General features: G+C 56.2%; 2 protein-coding genes across 3 annotated transcripts; one reads left to right on the top strand and one right to left on the bottom strand.

The window, feature by feature from the left end:
* The first annotated feature begins 5,378 nt into the window (after positions 1–5,378).
* Positions 5,379–8,473, top strand: LRRC73 (leucine rich repeat containing 73). Its single transcript, XM_081094975.1, has 6 exons — positions 5,379–5,971; positions 6,508–6,668; positions 7,012–7,134; positions 7,526–7,626; positions 7,773–7,995; positions 8,145–8,473. Exons 1-6 carry the CDS (start codon positions 5,700–5,702, stop codon positions 8,213–8,215), a joined length of 951 nt encoding a protein of 316 aa, XP_080951101.1. The 5' UTR covers positions 5,379–5,699; the 3' UTR covers positions 8,216–8,473.
* A 419-nt stretch (positions 8,474–8,892) lies between these two features.
* TJAP1 (tight junction associated protein 1) lies at positions 8,893–16,397 on the bottom strand. Of its 2 annotated transcripts, none has more exons than XM_081094964.1 (8): positions 16,300–16,397; positions 15,457–15,582; positions 13,925–13,953; positions 13,046–13,207; positions 12,776–12,842; positions 11,648–11,755; positions 11,461–11,544; positions 8,893–10,712 (listed from the first exon to the last, which is right to left on the bottom strand). In XM_081094964.1, the coding sequence occupies exons 2-8, from the start codon at positions 15,553–15,555 to the stop codon at positions 9,615–9,617; spliced, it is 1,647 nt and encodes a 548-aa protein (XP_080951090.1). In that variant the 5' UTR covers positions 15,556–15,582; positions 16,300–16,397; the 3' UTR covers positions 8,893–9,614. The 2 variants fall into 2 exon arrangements, with proteins under 2 accessions (XP_080951090.1, XP_080951091.1); XM_081094965.1 differs by lacking the exon at positions 16,300–16,397 and adding an exon at positions 12,509–12,538 and having other exon boundaries at positions 15,457–15,576.
* Positions 16,398–21,530: the final 5,133 nt, after the last annotated feature.

Genomic DNA, 21,530 nt, shown 5'->3' with positions numbered 1-21,530 from the left:
CAGATGTGGCCAACCTCCCCCTAACCCCCGCCCCCGTCTGCCCCACCCTATTGGAAATATAAAAATACTACCTCTCAATTTCTTCCTCAGAACAACCATAGCATCTGTTATGGACTGAATGCTTGTGTCCCCCTAAAATTCTTACGTTAAAGCCCTAACCCCCAATGTGACTGTATTTGAAGATGAGGCGTGTGAGAAGGCGACAAAGGTTAAGTGAGGTCAATAGGGCTTTGCCCTTACGAGAAGAGGCACCAGCACTCAGCCATGTGAAGACGCAGGGAGAAGGCGGCCACCTACAGGCCAGAAAGAGAGCCCTCACCCGGAGCTGACCATGCTGGACCTTATTTCAGACTTCTGGCCTCTAGAACTGTGAGAAAATAAATTTCTGTTGTTTAAGCCACCCAGCCTGCAGTATTTTGTTAAGGTACTCCAACCTGATTAATACAGAATCCTAGACCTTGAGAGTGTTTATATAATATCTCTAATTTTGATAATGAGGAAATGAAGGCCCTGAGAAGACATTTTAAAAGCAAACTAGCCCTATCTGGTTTGGCTCAGTGGATAGAGCGTCGGCCTGTGGGTCCCAGGTTCGATTCTGGTTAAGGGCACATGCCTGGGTTGCAGGCTCAATCCCCAGTAGGGGGCAGCCAATCAATGATTCTCTCTCATCATTGATGTTTCTATCTCTCCCTCTCCCTACCTCTCTGAAATCAATATATATATATATATATATACATATATATATATATATATATATATATATATATATATATATCTCAAAGCTAAAGCCTCAGCAGACCTTTGAAAAGGGGGCTTCGCTCTGGCCGGTTTGGCTCAGTGGATAGAGCGTCGGCCTGCGGACTGAAGGGTCCCAGGTTCGATTCCGGTCAAGGGCATGTACCTTGGTTGCGGGCACATCCCCAGTGAGGGGTGTGCAGGAGGCAGCTGATCGATGTTTCTCTCTCATTGATGTTTCTGACTCTCTATAACTCTCCCTTCCTCTCTGTAAAAAAATCAATAAAATATATTTTTTAAAAAAGGGGGGGGGAGGCGGTTTCTTGGCTATAAATCTGGACGTCCCCTGGGTAAAAAAGCTCTAAAGGTAGAGTTTGTTCAAGAGGCCTGGGGCCTGCTGAGGTGACACAGCATTCTCTTCAGACCCCTAAACACTGTCCAGACAGGACAGCTGAGGTTAAAATAGGAGGCATGGGACATCAAGGTCACAAAGTCCTGCAGCCAGACACAGGGGTGGTCTCCACAGTCTGGTGGTTGCCAGAGGAAGAGGGTGGGAGAGTAGGAGAAATGGGTGGAATAAAAGTAACTAAATAACTTTTTAAATTAAAAAAAAAAAGAGGCACAGTGAGGCATGCCTGGGGGATGGGGTCTCTCAGCTTGTCAGGGACCCTCACCAGGGACTGGCGCAGCAGGAGGGGAGAGGCCCACAGAGCCAGGACATAGCATTAACCCGCACGACCTAAGGCTGGGCAGGACTTGAGCTGGCTAACAGGCCTGTAGGAGCAGCTGAGCCCTAAGACTGCACCTGCTGAGTTATGCTCCCCCAGGAGGGAAAGACGGTGTCTGCGTGTTCCCGTTCCAATCCCCCTTGCTTCTGTGCTCCGATAGCCTACGGCAGCTTTGGAAACCGGCAGCTTACGTACAGACCTGTGTCGTCCTCTACAGTCGTGTAAGGGAGGCTGAGTCTAGGTGTTCCATGGCAGACCGGAACCGGGCCAACGGAGTCTTCTGGAACAAGGCGGGCAGTACATCATACATACATGCACAGATGGAAAAGGAACTTCTATTGTCCAAACACCCACGCGACCAGCAGGTGAGATTTACAGAGGACTTCAGGAGAGATGACTCCCTTTGCTGAAGAGCATGCTGTCTCCTCTAAGGGAAGGACACTTCCCACCGCCGCTGCCTGAGATCTCTTCTTCCCTTCACCTGTATTGTTGGTGTTTGCAGGGTTCAGAAAGCCCCAGTTTGGAACGCCATTTATTGTTGGCGCTCCTGTCCCACTTCGGGCGTCCATTTATGCCGGGGTTCATGTCCCAGCATCAAGAAGGGTTCAGGAATCTGGAAAAGGGGCTGAGCGTAGATGACATAGAAATCCAGAGACTAATAAAGAGTCCGGAGATGAGATATAATTTTGAAAAGCATTGGGGGTCAGAGGACCTTCAGCTAAAGGAACTGAAGACTCCCTCCTTGTCTAGGACCCTTGCTTTTATTAACACAAAGTGTCCTAAGGCAAGGGGGAGGTAATACACTTCAAAGGGTAAGGTTTCAAAGGGTACAGAAGCATTGTCAGTTTGGGGAATGGCCTATGGCTGTTCAGGTGTTTGGCCAGTAGGAGGCAATAACATGTAGATTAAGATGCCCTTTAACTGTCTGGCAGCCACAGTCAGTTTCCTATTCAGGTTTGGGGAAATGGCTTTAGCCATTCCCAACAGGTGACTATGTGTATGACTTAACCCTGTTGAGTCCCCAAGTCTCATCAACCTTTTGATGAAACTCTTAAAATTATGACATGCTGGAATTGGTCTAGGCACGCCTGCTCTTTCCCTGCCTCCACTTCCTCGACACCCACTCCCCATTGAGCCATTCCTGGAGCCGTCAAAGATGACCTTTTCGTTGCCAGATGCAATTTTTTAATTGAACTTTTTGAGGTGACATTGGTTAACAAAATTCAACAACCATTTATGATAAAAACTCAACCTAGATGTTCATCAAGGTTGAGCATGTGTATACATATATACAATATATATATATACACTGGCACATTGAAATATGGTGTATATATACAATGGCATATTGTTCAACAAAAGGGGCGGTGGCCTGCCACTGACCTGGCAATAGCTCCGGGGGATGGAGGATGGGGTCAGTCCACTCAGCTCGCAGGGCTGTGCTAGCTCTCCACATGCCATCCTGAGTCCAAGAAAGTTAGAGGGGCGCTCTGCCTTACCGCAGCACCCGCAGTCCTCCTTCCCACATTTTCTGTTCTGTGCCACGTGTCCTCATACCCTGAACACACACGTGCACGCCCACATGTGTACACACTCACAGAAGCAAACACACATATCACTGTACACACTTACTCACACAAGCACATCCACAACCCCCTGGGAAAATGGCAGAGACAGACATGAGAGCACAGAGCTGAGAAGGTGGAAGCAGAGGGTTGGGTAGAGAGTAGGAAGCAACCTGGTGAGGCAGCTCGCGGTGGGATCTGGGTCGCGGGTGGTCAGAAGCCCAGCTCCGTCACTGGCCGGCTTGATACTGCTGGGTTAGGAACTTAATCGGAGGCCTAGTTCCTTTTTTCCTAAAATGAGGGTAACACCACCACCAAAAAATCAGGATTTTTTGTTTGTTTGAGAATTACATGAAATGATGTGTACTAAAGTTCTTTATAAATTGAAATGCTGTGAAGAGTCGTATGGAAACAAAGATAAGGGAAAATGTCACCCCTATGTTCACTTAGCAAATACTCACTTATTTTGAACCGAGAGTAAAAAGCTAATTAAAGCTCTAAGACTAAAAATCACAACTCCATCTAAAGCCAGTGTTGCCACAGTCACCTGTGCACATCACCTGGTGGGGGCCTGAGGGCTACACAGGCCTGGGAACCCTGGGCTGATTGGTAACCACTGTTCCACTGCACAATAACAACAACAGGATCATAAGACTAACACATTATCTTATTTACAATCTTGACATTTTGTTCATCATGGATTTTTTGCATTAATTTTTAAAATATTTTTTATTGATTTTAGAGAGGAAGGGAAAGGGAGAGAGAGATAGAAACATCAATGATGAGAGAGAGAATCATTGACTGGCTGCCTCCTGAACACCCCCCACTGGGGATCAAGCCTGCAACCCAGGCATGTGCCCTTGACCAGAATCGAACCTGGGACCCTTCAGTCTGCAGGCTGACGCTCTATCCACTGAGACAAACTGGCTAGGGCTGCATTAATTTTTAAATACTGCATTAAAATATTACTCATCTTGATTACTGAGTTTTTTCGGCGCTCCTTAAATTCTGCATGGGAGGTGAGGTCTGCCTTGCTTCCCAGCTCCAGCCCCCGAGAGCTGGAAATGTCACTCATTATTGCCATGTTTGGTTCCGGTGGATCATCTGTGCGTTCTCAGCCACGCCACTTTATCTTCTCTCCCCATTTGCCCAATCTATGAAATAAAGCTATTGTAAAGGGTATAAAAGAAGCCAGAAAGTTGGTCTTTGGTGTCAAGGACCTTTCAGTCTGGCAAGGCGAACTGATGCAGTCCGAGGACAGTTTGAGCTGCTGAGTCATACAAGACAATGTGGCCCCTGCTGTTGTTATAAACTGAGTGGGAATTCAGAATGGGAGGGTTTTTAACAGCCACACCCCTCTCCAATGGCTCAACTTTGGGAACCCTAAGTGGGGGTGGGGGGGGGGGGGTGGGGGATGTGGATTAGCACAAAAAAGGGAAAGACACTTTCAACAGAAGAACTTTGCATGAGCTGAGATGGCCCACTTCCTTTTGTCTGGCTCACGGGGCAAAGCTCGGTTCTGAGTAACCTAGACACACACAAACCCTAGAGGAGTCAGCGTTCCTTCTCTCTCTCTCTCTCTCTCTCTCTCTCTCTCTCTCTCTCTCTCTCTCTCTCTGTTCACACACGCCCCTCTCCGGTTGCTCCTAAAAACTCACAGCAGCTGGCAATTGTTTTTTGACCATTCTGGCTATTTTAGCACTAAACCTTAACATGCGTCTTAATGATATATTTTTTTGGCCACAATACGAACAATATGAGCTCAGGGTCTGATCTTTAGGAATGGGGAACGACGGCAGAATAGGCAAAAGAACCCGTTTATGGTCTCAAACACCAACCATCTCCATGTCACGTGCCCCCATTCCCTCCCCACCCCTGTCGGTCGCAGGCCTCCACCCTGACACCTATTTTCTACCTGTAGCCGGGCCCCGCGCCCCGCGCCCCGTGCGCGACCGAAGCCGAAGGGACGAGCGGCCCCACGGTTCGGAACCACCCGGCGCGCACTGACCTCGTGGGCCCGCCGGGCTTGGGCCGGGCAAGGGCGGGGCGAGGGGCGTGGCGAGCGCGGTGACGCGGACGTTGCCATGGGAACTCGCCGCCCGCTTCGGCGCAGGAGCCGAAGCTCGAGCTGCAGCCGGTCGTCGGTCGCCCGTCGCCCATCGCCCGTCGCCCGCTGCCGGCTGCCCGCTGCCCGCTGGCCCGCTTCGGGCTCTCCCTGCGGCCGCGGTAGGGGGAGCCGGGCTGGAGGGAGGGAGGGAGTGGACGCGGACTCCGAGCGGTGACCGGTCCCGCGCGTCCTAAGCCGAGGCCCCTTAGCGGCCGCCGCAACCGCTAGAGACGAGGACAAGCGCGCAGCAGCGCCCGGGCGGCCGCCGATCGCGCGTCCCGGCCCACAGCCGAGGCACGGACGGCACGGTCCGCCCCGCCGGGCGACCTCGGCGCCTCCGCCGCCCCGACCGGCTCCGCCCCGGGCCCCGGCGTTCCTCGCCGCCTCCCCCGCCGCCGCCGCCGCCTCCGCAGCCTCCTGCGCCTCTGCCGCCGCCGCTGCGCCCGCTCCGGCCGCGACCCCAGCCCGGGCCCCGACCTGAGCCCCGACCGCGCCCGGGGCCCTACCAGCCTCGCCCGCGGCCTGGGCCCCGGCCCCGGCACTGGAGGTCCCGCCGTGGGTACCATGCTGCCCAGCTCCATCCAGATTTCAGGGGGGCCGTTGTCGGGCGCCGAGGTGCGGGACATCTGCCGCGGCCTGCGCGACAACGCCGTGCGCCTGCTCTCCCTGCGCGGCTGCCGCCTCTGCGACCGCGACTTCGGTCGCATCTGCCGGGCCCTCGCCGGGGCCACGTCCCTGGCGCAGCTCAACCTTAACCTGGGCGTCGTGTCCAGCCCCAGCCGCATCAAGCAGCTGGCGGAGGCGCTGCGGACCAACCGCTCCATCCAGTCCCTCTTGTGAGTGTGCTGTCCCGAAAGGGGTCCCTCCTCGCACTGCCTGCCGCCCCTTCCTCCGCGCACCTTCCTGAGCCTCTCTGTACCGCCTCCCTCTTTCCCCTGACACCCGGCCTTTCCCCTCTGCCTCCACCCTCCCGGCACATCCCTCCTCCGGAACCAGCACCCGCAGCCTCACCCCAAAGCAGACGGAATAGCCACCCCTTCCTGGGGGGGCACGTGCACCTCTCACCGAGTCACCGCATGGACTTCTGGGGCAGCTCCTCAGTCCCCCAAAAGGAACACTGCCCGACATCCTCCTACCGAGGCACCCTAATCCACCCCACCCCCTTCTCTGCCCTCTGTCCTGGGTCCCAGGAAACCATCTACCTGCGTTCCTCTCTAGACTAGAGTCTAGAGTCTGGAATTTCCTTTCTCCCCCTTCCCAAAGCCTCGCCTCAGTGCCGAGGCCTGAGTGCCCTCCTCTCCTCGGGGCTCACCTCTTCCCCCACAGATAGGGCTGACGACTGTAACCTCTGCTCTCCGGTCTCACCCCCCAGCCTGCATGGGAGCCCCCTGACAGACGCGGGGTTGGCCTTGCTGAACCCAGCCCTGACCCTCCATCCTGCCCTTGTGGCTCTGGACCTGGGGGACTGCATGCTGGGTGATGAAGCCATCAACCTCATCTGTGGCCTCCTCCCCCCAGACGGGGCCAAGTCTGGTGAGCAGGGCCCTGCTAAGGGCAGGGGCTGGTGTGGCCTTGATGAAAAGCTAAATGCAGAGGGCAGGGGCCCCGGCCCAGAGCGGAGGGCTCTGACAGTGTGGGTGAGAATGTATTTTAAATATTTTCAGGAGGGAGGAGGATTAGGGGTTGAACAGGATGGAGAATCTGAAATCCAGTTCTGGTGGGCAGGGAGGGCCGGGTCTCTAACGCACTGGAGTTCTGTGGTGGGGGTGGGGTGCCTCCCAGCCACTAGGGACACCCCAGAGATCTAGGGCAGGGTAGGAGCTTAAAGAGGGCCTGACACTTTCCCATCCTGGCTTCTCCTTGCGATGTTGCCCAGGTCTGAAGGAGTTAACGCTGAGTGCCAACCCTGACATCACCCCTAAGGGCTGGAGCCGCCTTGCCATTGCTGTGGCCCACAGCTCCCAGGTCCGCGTCCTCAATTTGGACTACAACCCCCTGGGTGAGGCTCAAGAAAACTTCCTTAGATTCTCACCACCCCACCCCCCATCCAAGAACCTGGGACCAGCGGTTGCCACGGTAACCCCCACACTGGGGAAGGGAAAATGGAGGGGGGTCCGGGAGGTAGCAGAGGAGCCACCTGTGTGGAGGACCAGATAGATGACCAACAGGTAGATCAAAGAATCCATCACCACTTCCAGCTTGCTTCATGCATTCACTCACCAATCACAATGCTCTGCTCCTGGCTACCTACCAATTGTCAGCGTTTCCTGGCCTGGGGGTGGGACCTAAGGATGTTAGGGCGATGGGGAAGCTGTCTGGGAGGAAGGGTTAATTAGCAGGGCTGTGCATGAATGTAGATGAGTACGTGTGTGTGCATGCTGTCTCCCAAGGTGATCATGTGGCAGGGATGCTGGCTGTGGCTGTGGCCTCCAGTCGCACCTTAGAGGTCCTAGACTTGGAGAGCACAGGGCTCACCAACCAGTCTGCTCAGGTGAGACATCTTGTTTGGGGAAGGCCTGGGGGTGGGGGAGGGGGAGTTAGCCAGGGGTCCGTGGCCTTAACGAAGGGGTGGCAGGCTGGAGTCAAGGAAGCCACCTTAACCGAGTTTATTCTTTTCCATACTCTTTTCTGCCCCAGACCCTGCTGGACATGGTAGAGAATTACCCCACAGCTCTGCGGAGCCTGGTGTTGGCTGAGAACAGCATCAGCCCAGAGCTGCAGCAGCAGATCTGTGACCTCCTTTCTGAGGGAGAAGAGGAGGAGGAGGTGGCAGGAGGGCCTGGTCACACCCAGGAAGGAGAGAGGGGGCGGGAGCCTGCCGCCCACCCGAGGGGAAGCAGTTCCTGGATGTGCCCCAGCGGTAAGAGCCTTGTGGGTTGATGGGAGCCAGGTCTGAAGAGGCTTGGGACCCGGGAGGATGGGTGTGGAAACCTGGTCCACTTTCTTCCTATTTATAGGCCCCATTGCAGGAACAGATGGTGGTCTGAACACCCCTCTTGCCTTCCACAGATCCCAGCTCTCAGATGGTGCTAATGACGTCAGGACTAGGGGACAGTCTGTTGGCGGAGACCGAGATGTGACTCTCCACTTGGGCTTCCACACATGACTACATCCGCCTCTGTCCCAGCACCTTGCCCGATACCAGGGTCAGGCCCTGGGGCTTGGGAGGGAGGGGGCTGCCTGGGGCTCTGGCAGCTCCTGGCAGTGTGATGGGAGGCTTTGGAAGCTGTGAATGAGCACCGGCCTTGGGGGCCCTCGAACGCAAGGCAATGGCTCTGGACTTGTTGGCAGCTCTGGCTGCAGCCCGCTGGCTCGGAAGAGATTTTTATGAACTCTACAACCTGGTGTATGGCTGTGGTCACTTGGAGCTGGCAGTAGGGGAGGAAGTGGCATTACCATTAGGCACCTCTAGGGGGCAGTGCCACCCCACAGCCAAAGCATCCCCTGGCCCCAAGTCTCAAACTAGTCTGACTCAGACCTTGCACTGCTAGGTGACACCTCACACAGGCCCTCTAACAATGTAACTAAGGTAAAGCGCTTGCCTCCAGAGCTGGGCTGGACTCTTACCTCAAGGGGAGACACAGGGGCCCCATCAAGGTTACTAAGGTACACACTCTCCCACTGCCTGATGCTCTGTGCGCAGGGAAGGCCCAGGCAGAGTGGGGCAAGGGAGAATCACCAGCAAAAAGTAGGACATCACAGGGACTGGGAATACTCAAGGATGGGGAGCAGACCCGTCAGTAATAGACAAATTAGTCCATAACAGTAAAATAGTTTTATTTAATTTTAAAATCATCAATGTGAAAATTTCCCAAAGCTGGGAGTAACAGTCTAGAGCCAAGATTAGGAGGGGAGCCAGGCCTCATCTAGAGCCCAGCTGGAGGCCCGAGACCCGCCCTCCACTCCCTTCCAGAGGGAACAGCTAAGGAGAGCCCTGAGTCAGCCCTCTCCCACCCCGGAGGGCACGCTGTGCCAGGCCCCTTAAAGGCAATGGCTGTGCAAGGGATTCGGGGGGAGAGGGAAACAGGTAAAAAATAGAAAGGTTAATAGAAAATAGGAATTAGAGGTTAATAATCCCAATAACACCCCCTCATCAAAAAACAAAACAACACAACACCTCATGGCTCTGAGAGGAAGATGGAGGATGAACACTGATGTGATAAGCCGCTCAGCTCCCCAGAACAGCCCGATTTGGGCTGGACTGATTTGAAGAAAGATCTTGAGCCCTGGCTGCATGTTACCTTTGGAGAATAACTATTTCAAGAAGGGGAAAACCATGAGGCAAGCTGGTGCCAGTCAGTCAATGCAGCTGAAAGGCCTGGTGTGGCCCACCACCTGGCCCTCCCCGTCCAAGGAACAGAGCTGTGCAGGCCTAGAGGGACGGAAGTTCAGGCTTGGCCGGGGAGAGGACAATGAGCTGCAGGGATCAGGTCTCCTTGCAGTCCCAGTGCAGCAGTGGCAGGAAGGCAAGCAGGGGCCTTAATTGAGCAGATTGCCCTGCTCCTGGGCCTGGGTCAGGCTGTCCTTGCGGTGTAGGTGGTGCACCCCCATCCTCTTGGGGCTGCGCTGGGGCCGGCTGGAGCCGGGGAGTGCCCAGGGCCTGCCCTCAGTGTGGGAAGTACCAGGCCCTGTCTCTGTGCCAGTATCACGGGGCAGCAGGCTCTGCTGTTCTTCCTCAGGGTTGATGGGCAGATTCAGCTCTTCCTCATCTTCCTCCCTGGGAAGGCCAGAGTTGGGTTCTGTTGGCAGCAAAAGCCCACTCTCACCAGGTGGGGAAGAAGGTGCCTGAACCTCCTCCCCTCTGTCAGCGGGGCTCAGAGCAAACTGGCGCTGCAGCTCGGGGAGCGCATCATGTCCATAAGCTGTGCACTGGGCCACAGCGGCCGGTGGAGTGCGGTCAACAAATGCCCGCTGCCAGCTGGCCAGCAGGTCCTCCTCAGAGCTGGCAGAGCTGGCTGGGGCACTGAGTATTGGGGGGGCTGGGCTGGGCTGGTGGTGGGGTGAAGCCTGGGTGGAGGCAGGGCTGCTGGGCACTGGGCTAGGACGGCCCCGCTCACTCCCCTCCTCCACCAGACTCAGGGAAATGGCCTGGCGGGTAGCATACGTGCAGTTGGGCAGGGGGCTATTGCGGGGGATTCGCACCTTATCCTCAGAGAACTCTATTACCTTTCGGCCAGGATACAGAGGGTGTGGTGGAGATGGGGTGGGGTAGGGGCTTAGCTTCTCAAAGGCCGGCAGAGGCACCTCCTCATCTGGGGAGCCCCCAGCAGTGCTCAGAGAGTGGCACTCCCCATTGGGTTGAGGGGTGGGGCTGCCAGGGACTGGGGGACTGGCTAGGTCACCTGGGGCACCCTCACTCATGTCTACATGCACAAAGACATCCTCAGCCAAGGGGCGCCCAGCACTGCCTGACTGGACCGAATTGAGCAATAGAGACTCTGGCTTCTCCAATACGCGGGCAATGACCGAGGTGGGTACCACAGCCCCTGGTGCCAGGTTGGGGGCAGGGTCCGGGCTGGCAGCCTCTTGACCACTGTGCAGATGTTTCCGAACCATGTCCTGTAGCTCACAGGGCAGCTGGGGTAAAGGAACAGAAGAGAAGAGAGACATGAATGATCCCAACCTAAGACAGGCTGAATCATGGCAAAACACGGCTACCGCATGCAAGCACCACGGTGTGCTTGGCACTCTGCTGTCTCCTGTGCTTGCAGCACGCCCAGGTACATCCTCATTTCACACATAAACAGGCTCACTGGGCCTAAAATAACTTGAAGCTTTTGATTAACACCAGCAGGATCTGAACCCAGAACTGGTGCTAAGGCCCACGTGCTCTCGAACTTCTATCTTCCCCATCTTAGCAGTAGCTTCTGCCCAAACCAGACGTAAGTTTGAGGCTCTGTACTGATCGACAGCCTTGGGAATGTCCCACTGCTTGTCGGCCCCGTCAACCTTGGGCCTGAGGGTCTTGGGTCTAGAGTTTGTCCTTTGGGGTCAGGGGATCAGTTGGGCCTAATACTCTCTAAATATTCTTATGGCTGATAGCTCTGGCCACCCCTCCTTCCTGCATGGGATCCTGAAACTGAGTCCCTCTCTCCCTGTCTCTGTTCCAAAAATACCAACAGGCCAACCCTCAGCCCTAGTGATGGGCCAGTGACAGCATACAGGATACCAACCAGTGGCAGAGTTGACTGGCTTGCGAGGAGACATTTAGGCAAAGCAGAAAGGGGTAGTGAAAGGCAAGGGGATGGAGAGAGATGTAGAAACTGGAGTTAGAAGAGTCTTAAAAAGGCTGGACTGACACTGTTGGGGCAGGTATTGTACTCACATCAGCGAACTTGTGGTTACGGAAGTGGGATTTGTTGCACTTGAGGAGCTGCACAGCCAGGTTGCAGTCCAGCCGGTACCGCTCCTGTAGATACAAATGTGGCTCAGAGTCCAGCCCTGCCCCAGGGAGCAGGGCTGGGCCAGGAATAGCCGGCTACAGGCAAGGAAGGCCGGGGAAGTGCACATACATTGAGCTCCTCCAGCTTGTTGATGGTGTTCTTGGCATCCAGCAGCTTGTTGGTCAGCTCTACAATCTCCCAGTCCAGTGTCTTCCTATCCATCTCAGCCTTCTTGATCTGAAGCACGAGACTTGTGGTGAACCCAGTCCACGCCCCAGCCAGCCCTTCCTCCCCTTCCCTCCTCCCAGCCCGAGACACAGGAAGCCACAAGTGCTAGGGCAGCCAAGGCGGATGGAATAGAGACAGACAATGGACAGACAGAAGGAGACCAGACACTCTCCTGTTCTCCGGGCTGACTGTGGGGCTGGGGCTTTCTGAGCATGACCTGGGCCCAGCAGTGTAAGAGGCTGCCCATCCCTTGAGGGAACTCTACACACCAGGCAAGGGGCTGTACCTGAGAGGTGAGAACCGTGCAAACCCAGGCACTGAAGCCTATGTATGTGGGTGTTTCCAGGATCAGGCTAGGAAGAGGGAGGAGGGAGGAGGCTGGGTGGCAGCTGGGGAGTGGGGGGGTGGGGGTGGCTGTGAGATTATCTAGATGAGCTGGAAGGGAGCTGCCGGCTCCAAAGCAGCCTTCTGATCTTCAGGTCATAGGCTGCGTCGACGGCCCCTTCCCCCGAAAGGCTTGGGCTTGCTGCCAGTGCAGCCGAGGGGCTGTGTGTTCAGTAGTGACATCAATCAGTACCTCTGCCTAGGCCAAGAGCAGGCTCCCAGCTGTCCCCTAGGAAGGAGGCACTGACTACTGAAGAGGCCTCACATAAGGAAGAGAACAGGACTGGGCAGAGGGAAATGACCAGGGCCCCGGCAATCCCAGATCTCCACTGAGGAGGAGGCCGGGGCAAGGGAGAAAACACACAACTCAGACGCAACTGCAAAAATCCAGCTGTGGCTAAGAGAGGCCTGAGAGGAGAGTGCAGCAGCAACGGTGGCAGCATGAGGGGAAGACGAGGAGAGAAGAGAAACAGTGTGAGCATTAAGACAGTCCTGACTTGCAGAGCACACTGCGGTCCCCTCCCCACCACTGCCCCCGCTCCCCTCCCCAAGCCCCTGGGCAGAAAGGCATTCCCTTGGCAAGTCCTAGCCCCCTGCTATGCTGTGAGCACAGTGCCAGCCAGACTGCCCTCGTGGACAGGTTACCAGCGTGTGCAGCTTGTCCTCCAGCTCCTGGTTGGCCCTCTGGGAAGCTGTGTAGCTGTTCTGCAGCCTGGAGAGGGATACAAGGCAGGCCCTGGGCCAAGGTCCTGCTCCTCAGGCCCTGTTCAGCCTCTCCTTCAGGAGGGATCTTGGGCAAGTCATTCTCCTCCCCGAACTTCAGTTTTTTCACCAGAATCAGATGAGGCCTCTTCCAGCTAATCCCCAATGATGGGGAGATGTGTGCATGTGTGTCCTAGCCCCTTGTTCCCATACCTGCGGAACTTGTCCTTAAATTTGTCCAGCTCCTCACGGCTCTGGCCCAGCTCCAGCTCCAGGCAGTCCTGCCCAATTTCCAGCTCGCGCTCCAGGGCCTCGGTGCGCCTGGTGGCCAAGGCCAGGCGCCTGCGAAGCTCTTCATTCTCCTGCTGCAACAGCCTGGCAGGGAAGGAGTCAAGGGCAAAGGGGCATTAGAGATAGAAGGGCCAGCCCTGGAGCCCCAGGCTGGTCAGGGAGGAAGTAGGGATGACATGAAGTCAGGCAACTAGGGGCAGGGGACTCTTGAACCTCAGCCCTTCTGGCCCAGAGAACACAGCCTGGCTTGGAGAGTGGGGGAGGCAGAGGGGATAGTAGATGGTCGTCCCCCCACCCTCCCCCTCACTGGAGAAGAATAAGACAGAATTGGGTGGGGGGATTCTAAGTCTGTCTCTGGTTACAGCCCAAGCCCGCCAGCCACCAAGCCCCCAGCTCCAGTTTCCCCACTGCACTACCAGCCTGCTCCATTATTAATCTCCTGGAAATCCAGCCCAGTACTGCCCCCTCTCCAGAGGCCTCACATGGCTGACAGGAAGGGCTCCAGGGAGGCAGCTGGCACAGAAGGGCCAGGCGCTGGGGAAGAGCTTGCTGGCAAGAGCAAGCCCTCAGAGCCATCCCCTCCTTGATTCCAGGTTCTCTTGCAGCCCATGGAACAAACCTGTTTTTTCAAAGGAATATCCACACCAAGCCTCCTCCCAGGGTCCCTAAACCACCCCCCCCCCCCAACCCAACATTTACCTCTACCTAATCCAAGGAAAAGCCCAACTACACCACCAGCCTCGCCCGGAGCTAAGGGGACAGAGTTGAGGCAGGGCAGACTCTCGGGCAGCAGATACTCACTTCATCCTCTCTGCATCAGTCAGGGACTCCTGGGCACAAAAGAACAGAAGCTTGAGGCTCAGCTCTAGGCCACAGGCCTCCTGCTAGGCCCACCCTCCAGAAAGCCCTGGGAAGGGCCATTTCTGAAGCCCAAAGACTCTCACAGCAGAAGTGGGCTGCAGTGAGTGTACTGCAGAGATGGAGGCAATCCAGTAACGCCCAGACAAGCCTCGATCACTTTCCCATGCCAACTAGAAGACGCAAGAACCCCTTCCAACCCTCACCAGCTCCAATCCCTCTTAGGCCTAGAGCCAGTTGCAAATAAGCCCTGGTGCCCATGACACCTCTCCCAGGGAAAGAGCCTCTCAGCGGTTCCCCGGGACCCTGAGCCCTGCAGGCCGGGGCAGAGACCTTCCAGGGAAATGAAGAAACCCGGCTGAGAGATAGCAGGGTCCCGAGCTCTGACCATCATGCAGAGCCAGGCCCTCACAGAGGCTTGGGAGGAGCAAGTGCATGAGAGAAGGAGAACCGCTGGGCTCATCCTGACAGAGGAGTGAAGCGTCTCTCCTTGCTTGTAACCTCCTACCCCACCCTCCCAAAATCCCTATGTTGGTCACAGCCCAAGAGTCAGGGCTCAGCCAGACACAGCACTGAACAGGCACGTGCTGTGGCAAGAGGGAAATGTCACTCCAAAGAAAACTGACTGCTTCAAACGCCAGTCAGGGTCAGGAAAATGCGGTGGGTGACCCAGGCCATGGACTTTGGAGCCACTAACACCTGGAGTCGATCCGTTTCTACCACAGGCTGGTTATATTATCCTCACTGAGCCTGGGGTCCTCGTCTACAAAACCAGGGCACCCAGCACAATACCTGGCCTGTTTGTTCACTGTTCTCTGAGCTGAAATGGGCCAGTCACGGCATCTCTGCCCTGACTCTGACCAAGGCGGCCATGGTGCCCTGATGCTCAGCATGTGCTGACACTCTCACATTCTGTAAGTGCACTCCATGCATTGCCACAGGGAGGAAACCGGTAGCAAGAATAAACCACCACCAACTCGTTTCCTCCTGTTAGTGAGCTTAATGAGGGAGGATAACCGATGTCTTTAACAAACGTGAGCCGAAGTAAAGCTGGAGGAAGGGCCTGGCTTCCGGGGACAGTGAGCAACAGCTGGTCTGGTGGAAGGAGCGGGAGCATCGCCTCCCCACAGCCCCCCGAGGGGCTGCAGGTTGACGGCTCTCCTCCACCAGTAGAGGATGAGTCCCAGCCTCCAGCAGGTTAGGGCCCCTCGGTCTGGGGGGCTGCCTCTCGTAGAGAGAGCAATACTGCATGTGTGGGGTCATTTCTGCAAAGCTACCAAGACTCTGGGGCTTCCTGACATGTGGACATGTGCTCATGGCTGGCCTCTAGGAGCCCCCACTGCCCCCACCAGCAATGCCATACTCTCACCCCAACTCAGGGGGCCAGAGTCCCCTCAGGCGGGAGAAGTCAGCCAGACGGCCAGCTTCAGAGGCCCACCTCTGCCAGGCAAAGTGGGGGTGCCGGTCTTGCTGACCTGCTGCTCAGGCTGGGACCCAGGAGCTTCCAGCCGCAGCTCCCGATGCTCGGGCGGTGCCTTGCGGTAGGGCTTCTTAGCAGGGGCCGCACTGGTCATTCTGGGAGGCGAGGGCTCCTCAACCTGCTGAGGAGAAGCCAGGGAGGAGGAGCCTCAGAAATGAGGGCAAGTGGCCTCTGGACTGAGGAAGAGGACGGTGAGGGGAACGAAGGTAGGAGCCACCAGGCAGGCCCACAGACTCGGGCATGGCTGGGGTCACTAGAAGGGCTGGGTGCTGGTGTGTCAGCGCCCAAGGAGTCAGGGGAGTGCTGAGGGGGGCATGGGTCCAAGGGGAACAGAGGGGGGGAAAGGCAAGACCTGGGGCCTGGCACCAGGAAGAATGCACTTGCCCGAGGAGTGGGCGGCGAGTGTGAAGGCTGCCACCCTGTCCTGTGTGGGCTCAGAAGGAGGCCTCGAAGGGAAAGCTGCCCTCTACACATATCAGCTCCCTCTGCTCTGAAATGGGGCAAGAGCAGCGCTGGTCTCACAGGGTGACTGTGGGGTTAGGTAAAGCACTGAGAGCAGCACCTGGCACTTAGGCAATGGTTACTAAACGTTACCTTAAAAAATATAACGGCAAAATAAAATAACTGTAACCAGAAAGTAAGGTTTTGAGGGTATTCACCCAACCCAGGCTCCTCAGCGGGTCTCCGAGCTTGACAGGGTCCTGAAGACCAAGCCCCACTAGCCTCCATCAGTCTCCTTTCACCAGCCCCCGGACAAGAGGCGCCACCTGCCTGCCCCTCACCTGCCAGCCTCCCCAGGAGAGAGCCACGTGGGGGTGCAGGCCTCACCAGGACATACCGTCGGTCTGTCAGCAGCTTGCTCTGTTCCGCTGTCCGGGCGCTAGCCCTCCGCTCTCCGCATCCCACGGCCCCTCCACTTCCTCTTGCCAAAAGCTCCTGAAACCGGAGAAGGGAAGAAAGTGGAAACCGGGTGTCAGCCGCCTGTCAGTGCCACCGGCCACCTGCCCAGTCTGGGACCTGGAAGGCACCCCAGGGAGAGTCAGGCAGGAAAGCCATGGGACAGGGTCTGAGGGGGCAGCGTGGAGGCGGGAGAGGACTAGGAGCACGGGCTCCTGCCTGCTCCATGAAGAGTCATGCGTGTCTGTGTACTGTTCATGGCCGTGGCTTACACACATGCGCAATTCTGAAATAGGCCTGGCCCTGTCCTGTCCCTCTCCTACCCCACATCTGTCCTGTTCATCTCTCAGCATCTGCAAACAACTAAGAGGTTTGGAGAACATGGGCTGCACAAGAGAATACCAGGGAAAAGCCTCGTAGAGGTGTAAGAAGATGCTGGAAAGAAGGCTCCTAGCAGTCTCCAGAAGGAACCCAAAGGCTACCTCCGTGTACACTATGGTAAACAGACTCTGTGATGAGGAGGGGAAGGCACAGGAGAGGAAATCTAAAAAAGGCAGTTTAGAGCAATGATGGTTCTCAAACAGGGTGACTTTGGTCCCCCCTCGCCGCCTCCTCAGGTATCTGGCAAATGTCTGAAGATATTTCTGGTTATCACAACAGGAGTGGGTGCCATTGGCATGTAGTGGGTAGAGGCCAGGGCTGCTGCTAAACATTCTGTGAGGCACAGGACACCCCCACGAGAAAGAATGATCAACACACAATGTTGACAGTGCCACAGCTGAGAAACCCTGGTGTAGACACCCAAGTCTGGGGAGCTGAGATGCTGGGGTCCCAGGCTCAGTGATGCTGACACACTGTGTGGCCCTTCCTCACTGGATAAGCCTTTCTCACCTGCCCCCGGTGGCGGGACTGAATCACCTGTGGTCCCCTCCAAGTTCTTGGGGTTCTGAGCTCTGCCCCCATCTGTAATAAACCAGGCTGCAGCAGGGGGGCAGCAGCCACCACAGGGACCAGCGGAGGCAGTAACCTTAGGTGGCCTTCTGGGCATAAACAATCTTCCCGCTGCCTTCACCTAAACAGAGCTCGGGGCTGAGGGAAGCCTTGCGGGCTAGAGCGTGTGTTCCTGCTGTTGGGACATGCCCTGGCCATGACTCTTGTCACATTCCAACAGGGCCTGAGGCAGGGAGAAGGTGAGGGTGTAGGGAGGGCGGCGAAGCAGGAGTGGCCTCCCTCCTCTGTCTGAACAGCTTGGTCTCTGGCCTGGGGTTCTCGGGGAGCTGGGGTGTGACAGCAGGCACGAGCCGCCAACCTCCACCCCTTTGATGGTGAAGCAGAACGTGTCCCCACAGGGCACAAGCGGCATGCTGTGTCGAGCTGACTCCCTGCACAGGAATCCGGGCGGGCCTGAAAGGACAGTACATTCCTGGGGTGTGGGGAGCAGACAAGTCACCCCCACAGGTTCCCCAGGGCTACCCCTCCAGAGGGCCCCAGGGTGAGAGTTCCTATGGCCTGGGGGAGAGGCCCGGGCAGCCCAAACCAGCCTGGGTACCTGGATTCTGACACACAGGGGGTGTAAGTGGAGGTGTGTATTTGAGCTGGGAAGGTGTGTAGAGCCAGAAACACAGGAATAAGTGTTACATGCAGCCAAAGAGATTCTACAAAACCCAAGGGAGGCTACTGTGCTCGCCTCTGCCTTCTCTCCTTTTCTATGGAGAATCCAGGCCCCAGCTCCCATCTGATCCCCAGTCAGCTGGGTAGCCCCCCTTTCCCTGCAGGCCCCTTTACGTACCCTCCTCTATTCTCAGCTGCTGCTTTCCCTCCCTACCCTGTTCCTGCCGATGCCCACGCAGTCCCCGAGGCGCCAGGACATGCGTATGGGCAGGGAGGACACTGACTGCTCAGGTATCTGGTAATTCTACCTGTAAGGAGAGCAGCCTCATGCCGCACTCCGCAGCCCTCACTCTAATTGCCACACATCCCACAGCTCATCCTGCCTCATCCTGACCTCAAGTCCCCACACCCCAGCCCCTCAGCACATATTCCCGGAGCTTCCGCAGCCAGACAGTCGGGCTTGCTGAGGGGGCAGACAGAGTGGATGTGGGTGGCAGTGAAATGGGGAGTAGATGCAGGCACGGACACTCTGGGACGGATGGTGGGGAGATGGGCTGGTTCTCTCCCAGCCAGAGCCGACTCTTCATGCACGTCAGTCACAGAGAGGGGAGCCACTCCCAACGGGGAACACAGGGCAATGCCCACCAGGGAGCCTGCAGTATCCCCAACCTAAGTCCACGGGGGAGAGTCTGTGCCACTCCCTGCCCCATGTCCATAAATACCGGAGCCCTCGCTTTAACTCCTGAGATCCGCTAAGTGCCCCAGATTCAGCGTCTAGGGGCCCACGATGCCGGCACTGAACAGGAACACACTGGGCCTGGTCGCCCGCTGTCCTGGACTAGAAGTGCCGCAGGGAAGGACAGACCCGGGGGGAGAACGGTGCCAGGTGGTGTGGAGGACAGAACAAGAAGCCGCGGGACACCAGGCCACAAGCTGGAGGAAGATGAAAGGTAAGCTGAAAGGCAGCAGAGCAGACCCCCCAGAAAGCCCAGCTACCAGGGACAGCCTCCACTGGCCAATCCCCACCCAGAGTTCCCAGGTGGCCTTGCAGTGTTTCAGCCCAAGGCGGTCTCCAGCCCTGCATGGAGAAAAGGACTCCAGGGAACACAGCTGGACGTTTGGAATGGGCCACGGGCCACGATGAGCAAGCGAGCAGCCTCCGGGCCTCCCGGTGCCCAGCTCTGGAAAATGGTCCTTGGAAGGTCTAGAAGTTGATGGGGGAAGAATATTAACTCCAAAACTCCCTCAGCTTCAAGGAACTGGGGCAGATGACTAAGGATGTGCAGCTACCAGATCACATGCTTGGTTTGTACGAGTACAGCTGTGCTCCGGGAGAAAGGCTGAGGCCGATGATAAAACCTCTGGCTGACCCAGTTTAGTCTGAAGCTCCTTGGGCTGGACCTGCAGGCACTGCTGAGGGAGATACCCAGAGCAGCAATAAACCCTCCTCCCTACCTCAGGGAGGTGAGGTGAGAAGAAAAAGCAGCTCTCCTCACCCCTCACCACCCCCACCAACCAGCCTCCTCCTCCTTCTTCTGCATAGTATTCATTCTTCACTTACTCAGAATCAGTTTGGAGGAGAGATTCAACCCCGTATCTGCTGGGGTGGGGGGTGGTGATAGCTTCCTAATTGCCATGTTGCAATCTGCCAGTCAGTGCAGGCCGCCTGTTGCCACCTGCCCTGTATTAAATACCTTCTCCCTGATTACAGCCCATGGGGCATGATTAGCTGCCTCCGGAGAACAAAATCTGCTTTCATTGGAAACGGTACTCTCACGCACAGTGAACCCGCACTGTGAACCTGAACAGCTGAGCAGAGAGTGTAGACAGAGACAGATATAAGGAGAAATGTGTGCCAGAAGTTGGCCGAGCAGTATCCTTTAATCAAAGGACAAAAACTTCGCCAAGCTTCACTCTTTAACCAGGAAGTGGGACTCATACCTGCTCCTTTTGTGTGGATGTGAAGTATGTGTAGTGACCAGGGACTTTCACTGTGATCAGGGATCACCGCTGCTGCAGATGGAGTCGTTTCCTGGAGAAAATTCTTCAGAATCCTGATTCTCTCCAAACCACTATCCTTACTCCTCCTCCCACCAAACACCCACAGGAGGCACCAGAGGAAGGTGCACGTTCAAGAGCCAAGGACGCCCTCTCGCTTCCTTCTGCCATCCTTTCTCTGGGTTTCCCCAAGGCCCAGGGCAAAGTCAAAGGTGCAGAAGAGAGGTCCAAGCACCTCCTCTGAGGGCTCAGAGGCCACCCCCTCAACATGGCCCAGCGAGGGAGACTGAATTGAATCCAACACGGGTGTGGCTCTTTGGCTTTTCAAACTTCTGTCTTCCCTCACCAGATGTCTCCCCCAGTTCCAAGTTCTTCTCTACAACTTCACTGCCCAGTTCAGCTGCCCTGCCCTGGAAAGGCAGCCTGCCACCCCCACCCCCACCCCCCATCGCCCATGCTCTTGTCAGGAAATTATGGCCCCGACATTTATCTGGGCTCAGACTATTTCTGAACCTGATGATACGCCTTTCTGCTCACAGCTGGCACTGAATCAAGCAAGTGGGTCAATGAACCCAACTTCTCAATTACCAAGGGCCCCACATCACCACCAAAATCATTCAAGCTCTTCTTCATAATTCACCCAAGAAAAGGCTAACGGAAGTCAGCAATCACTACTGCTTTTAAAATGAAAGGAAAACCAGCCCTTCTTTAGCATACTCTAGCCTTGTTGTATTCTGCCTTAATTCCCTTGGAATCCAGCAAGAGATAAATAATAGAAATAAATACAGGCTCTTCCATAGCCCCCAATCAACTGCTAAAACATGCATGTCTGATCACACAGGAACTAGCGCCTCCTCTGTGAGAACTGTCCTCAGCTAACAGCTAATTGTTAGCTAACAGCTGTCCGTAGTCTCTGAACTCTGTAAGCCTGGAGAAAGCTGCACCGCAAGCTCCTGAAAGCCAGCCTCTGCCTCCAAACGAGGCCCAAGAAATACAGACTACCCCCTGCAAGGGCCAGCCCTGTAACCAGGTGACTGGGCAGGGGCTCCACCAGCATGAGGAAGGCCCCCTCCCCCGGGGCTGTCAGTGAGCGGGTCCTCAAAGAGCTGCTGGGGCTCAGCTTTCCCCACACCGGCCCCAGGTGCCCCTCCCACTTGCAACCAGCCCCCAGTTTCCGGCATGCAGCTGTTCCTGCAATACATGAGCAAAGCCCTCAGCAATCCTGGGCGCGTGGCGGGCAAGCATCCAGCAGCTCATGGAGTGGGGCCTGGGCAGGCTCTGTTCTGGGCTGATGACTCGGCTGGAAGATGCCAGTCTGTGCCCAGACTGGCCCTGCTGCCCCTCTGACAGCCATGCTGCCACCCCTCTGGGCAAGTACAATCTCACCCTCTTGGGACAAGCTGCCTGGGGCCCTGATCTGGCCTCATGCCTGCTCAAAGAGGAACAGACTGACAGGTTTTTAAAAGCCAAAATGGGTGGGTATTATTCTGTCACAGAGTAATCCTGAGGACTCAAAACTAGGGCTGTGACCTTCAGTGCTCACCTGGCTCCCCACCTGAGCAA

Source organism: Myotis nattereri (assembly GCF_964212035.1).
Source record: "Myotis nattereri genome assembly, chromosome: 6".
NCBI classification, from domain to species: Eukaryota; Metazoa; Chordata; class Mammalia; order Chiroptera; family Vespertilionidae; genus Myotis; species Myotis nattereri.
The sequence above is the reverse complement of the archived record's forward strand: the minus strand, read 5'-3'. Positions and strand labels throughout refer to the sequence as shown.

Bases quoted from the DNA above. Each gene is read 5' to 3' on its own strand.
- LRRC73 (XM_081094975.1), top strand. From the start codon at position 5,700: ATGCTGCCCAGCTCCATCCAGATTTCAGGGGGGCCGTTGTCGGGCGCC. The intron at 5,972-6,507 runs GTGAGTGTGCTG...CTCACCCCCCAG, and splicing joins CGCTCCATCCAGTCCCTCTT to CCTGCATGGGAGCCCCCTGA. The intron at 6,669-7,011 runs GTGAGCAGGGCC...GATGTTGCCCAG, and splicing joins CCCAGACGGGGCCAAGTCTG to GTCTGAAGGAGTTAACGCTG.
- TJAP1 (XM_081094965.1), bottom strand. From the start codon at position 15,555: ATGACCAGTGCGGCCCCTGCTAAGAAGCCCTACCGCAAGGCACCGCCC. The intron at 13,208-13,924 runs GTGAGTATCTGC...CTTCCCTGCCAG, and splicing joins ACTGATGCAGAGAGGATGAA to GCTGTTGCAGCAGGAGAATG. The intron at 12,539-12,775 runs GTAACCTGTCCA...CTCTCCTCTCAG, and splicing joins AGGACAAGCTGCACACGCTG to GCCTCTCTTAGCCACAGCTG.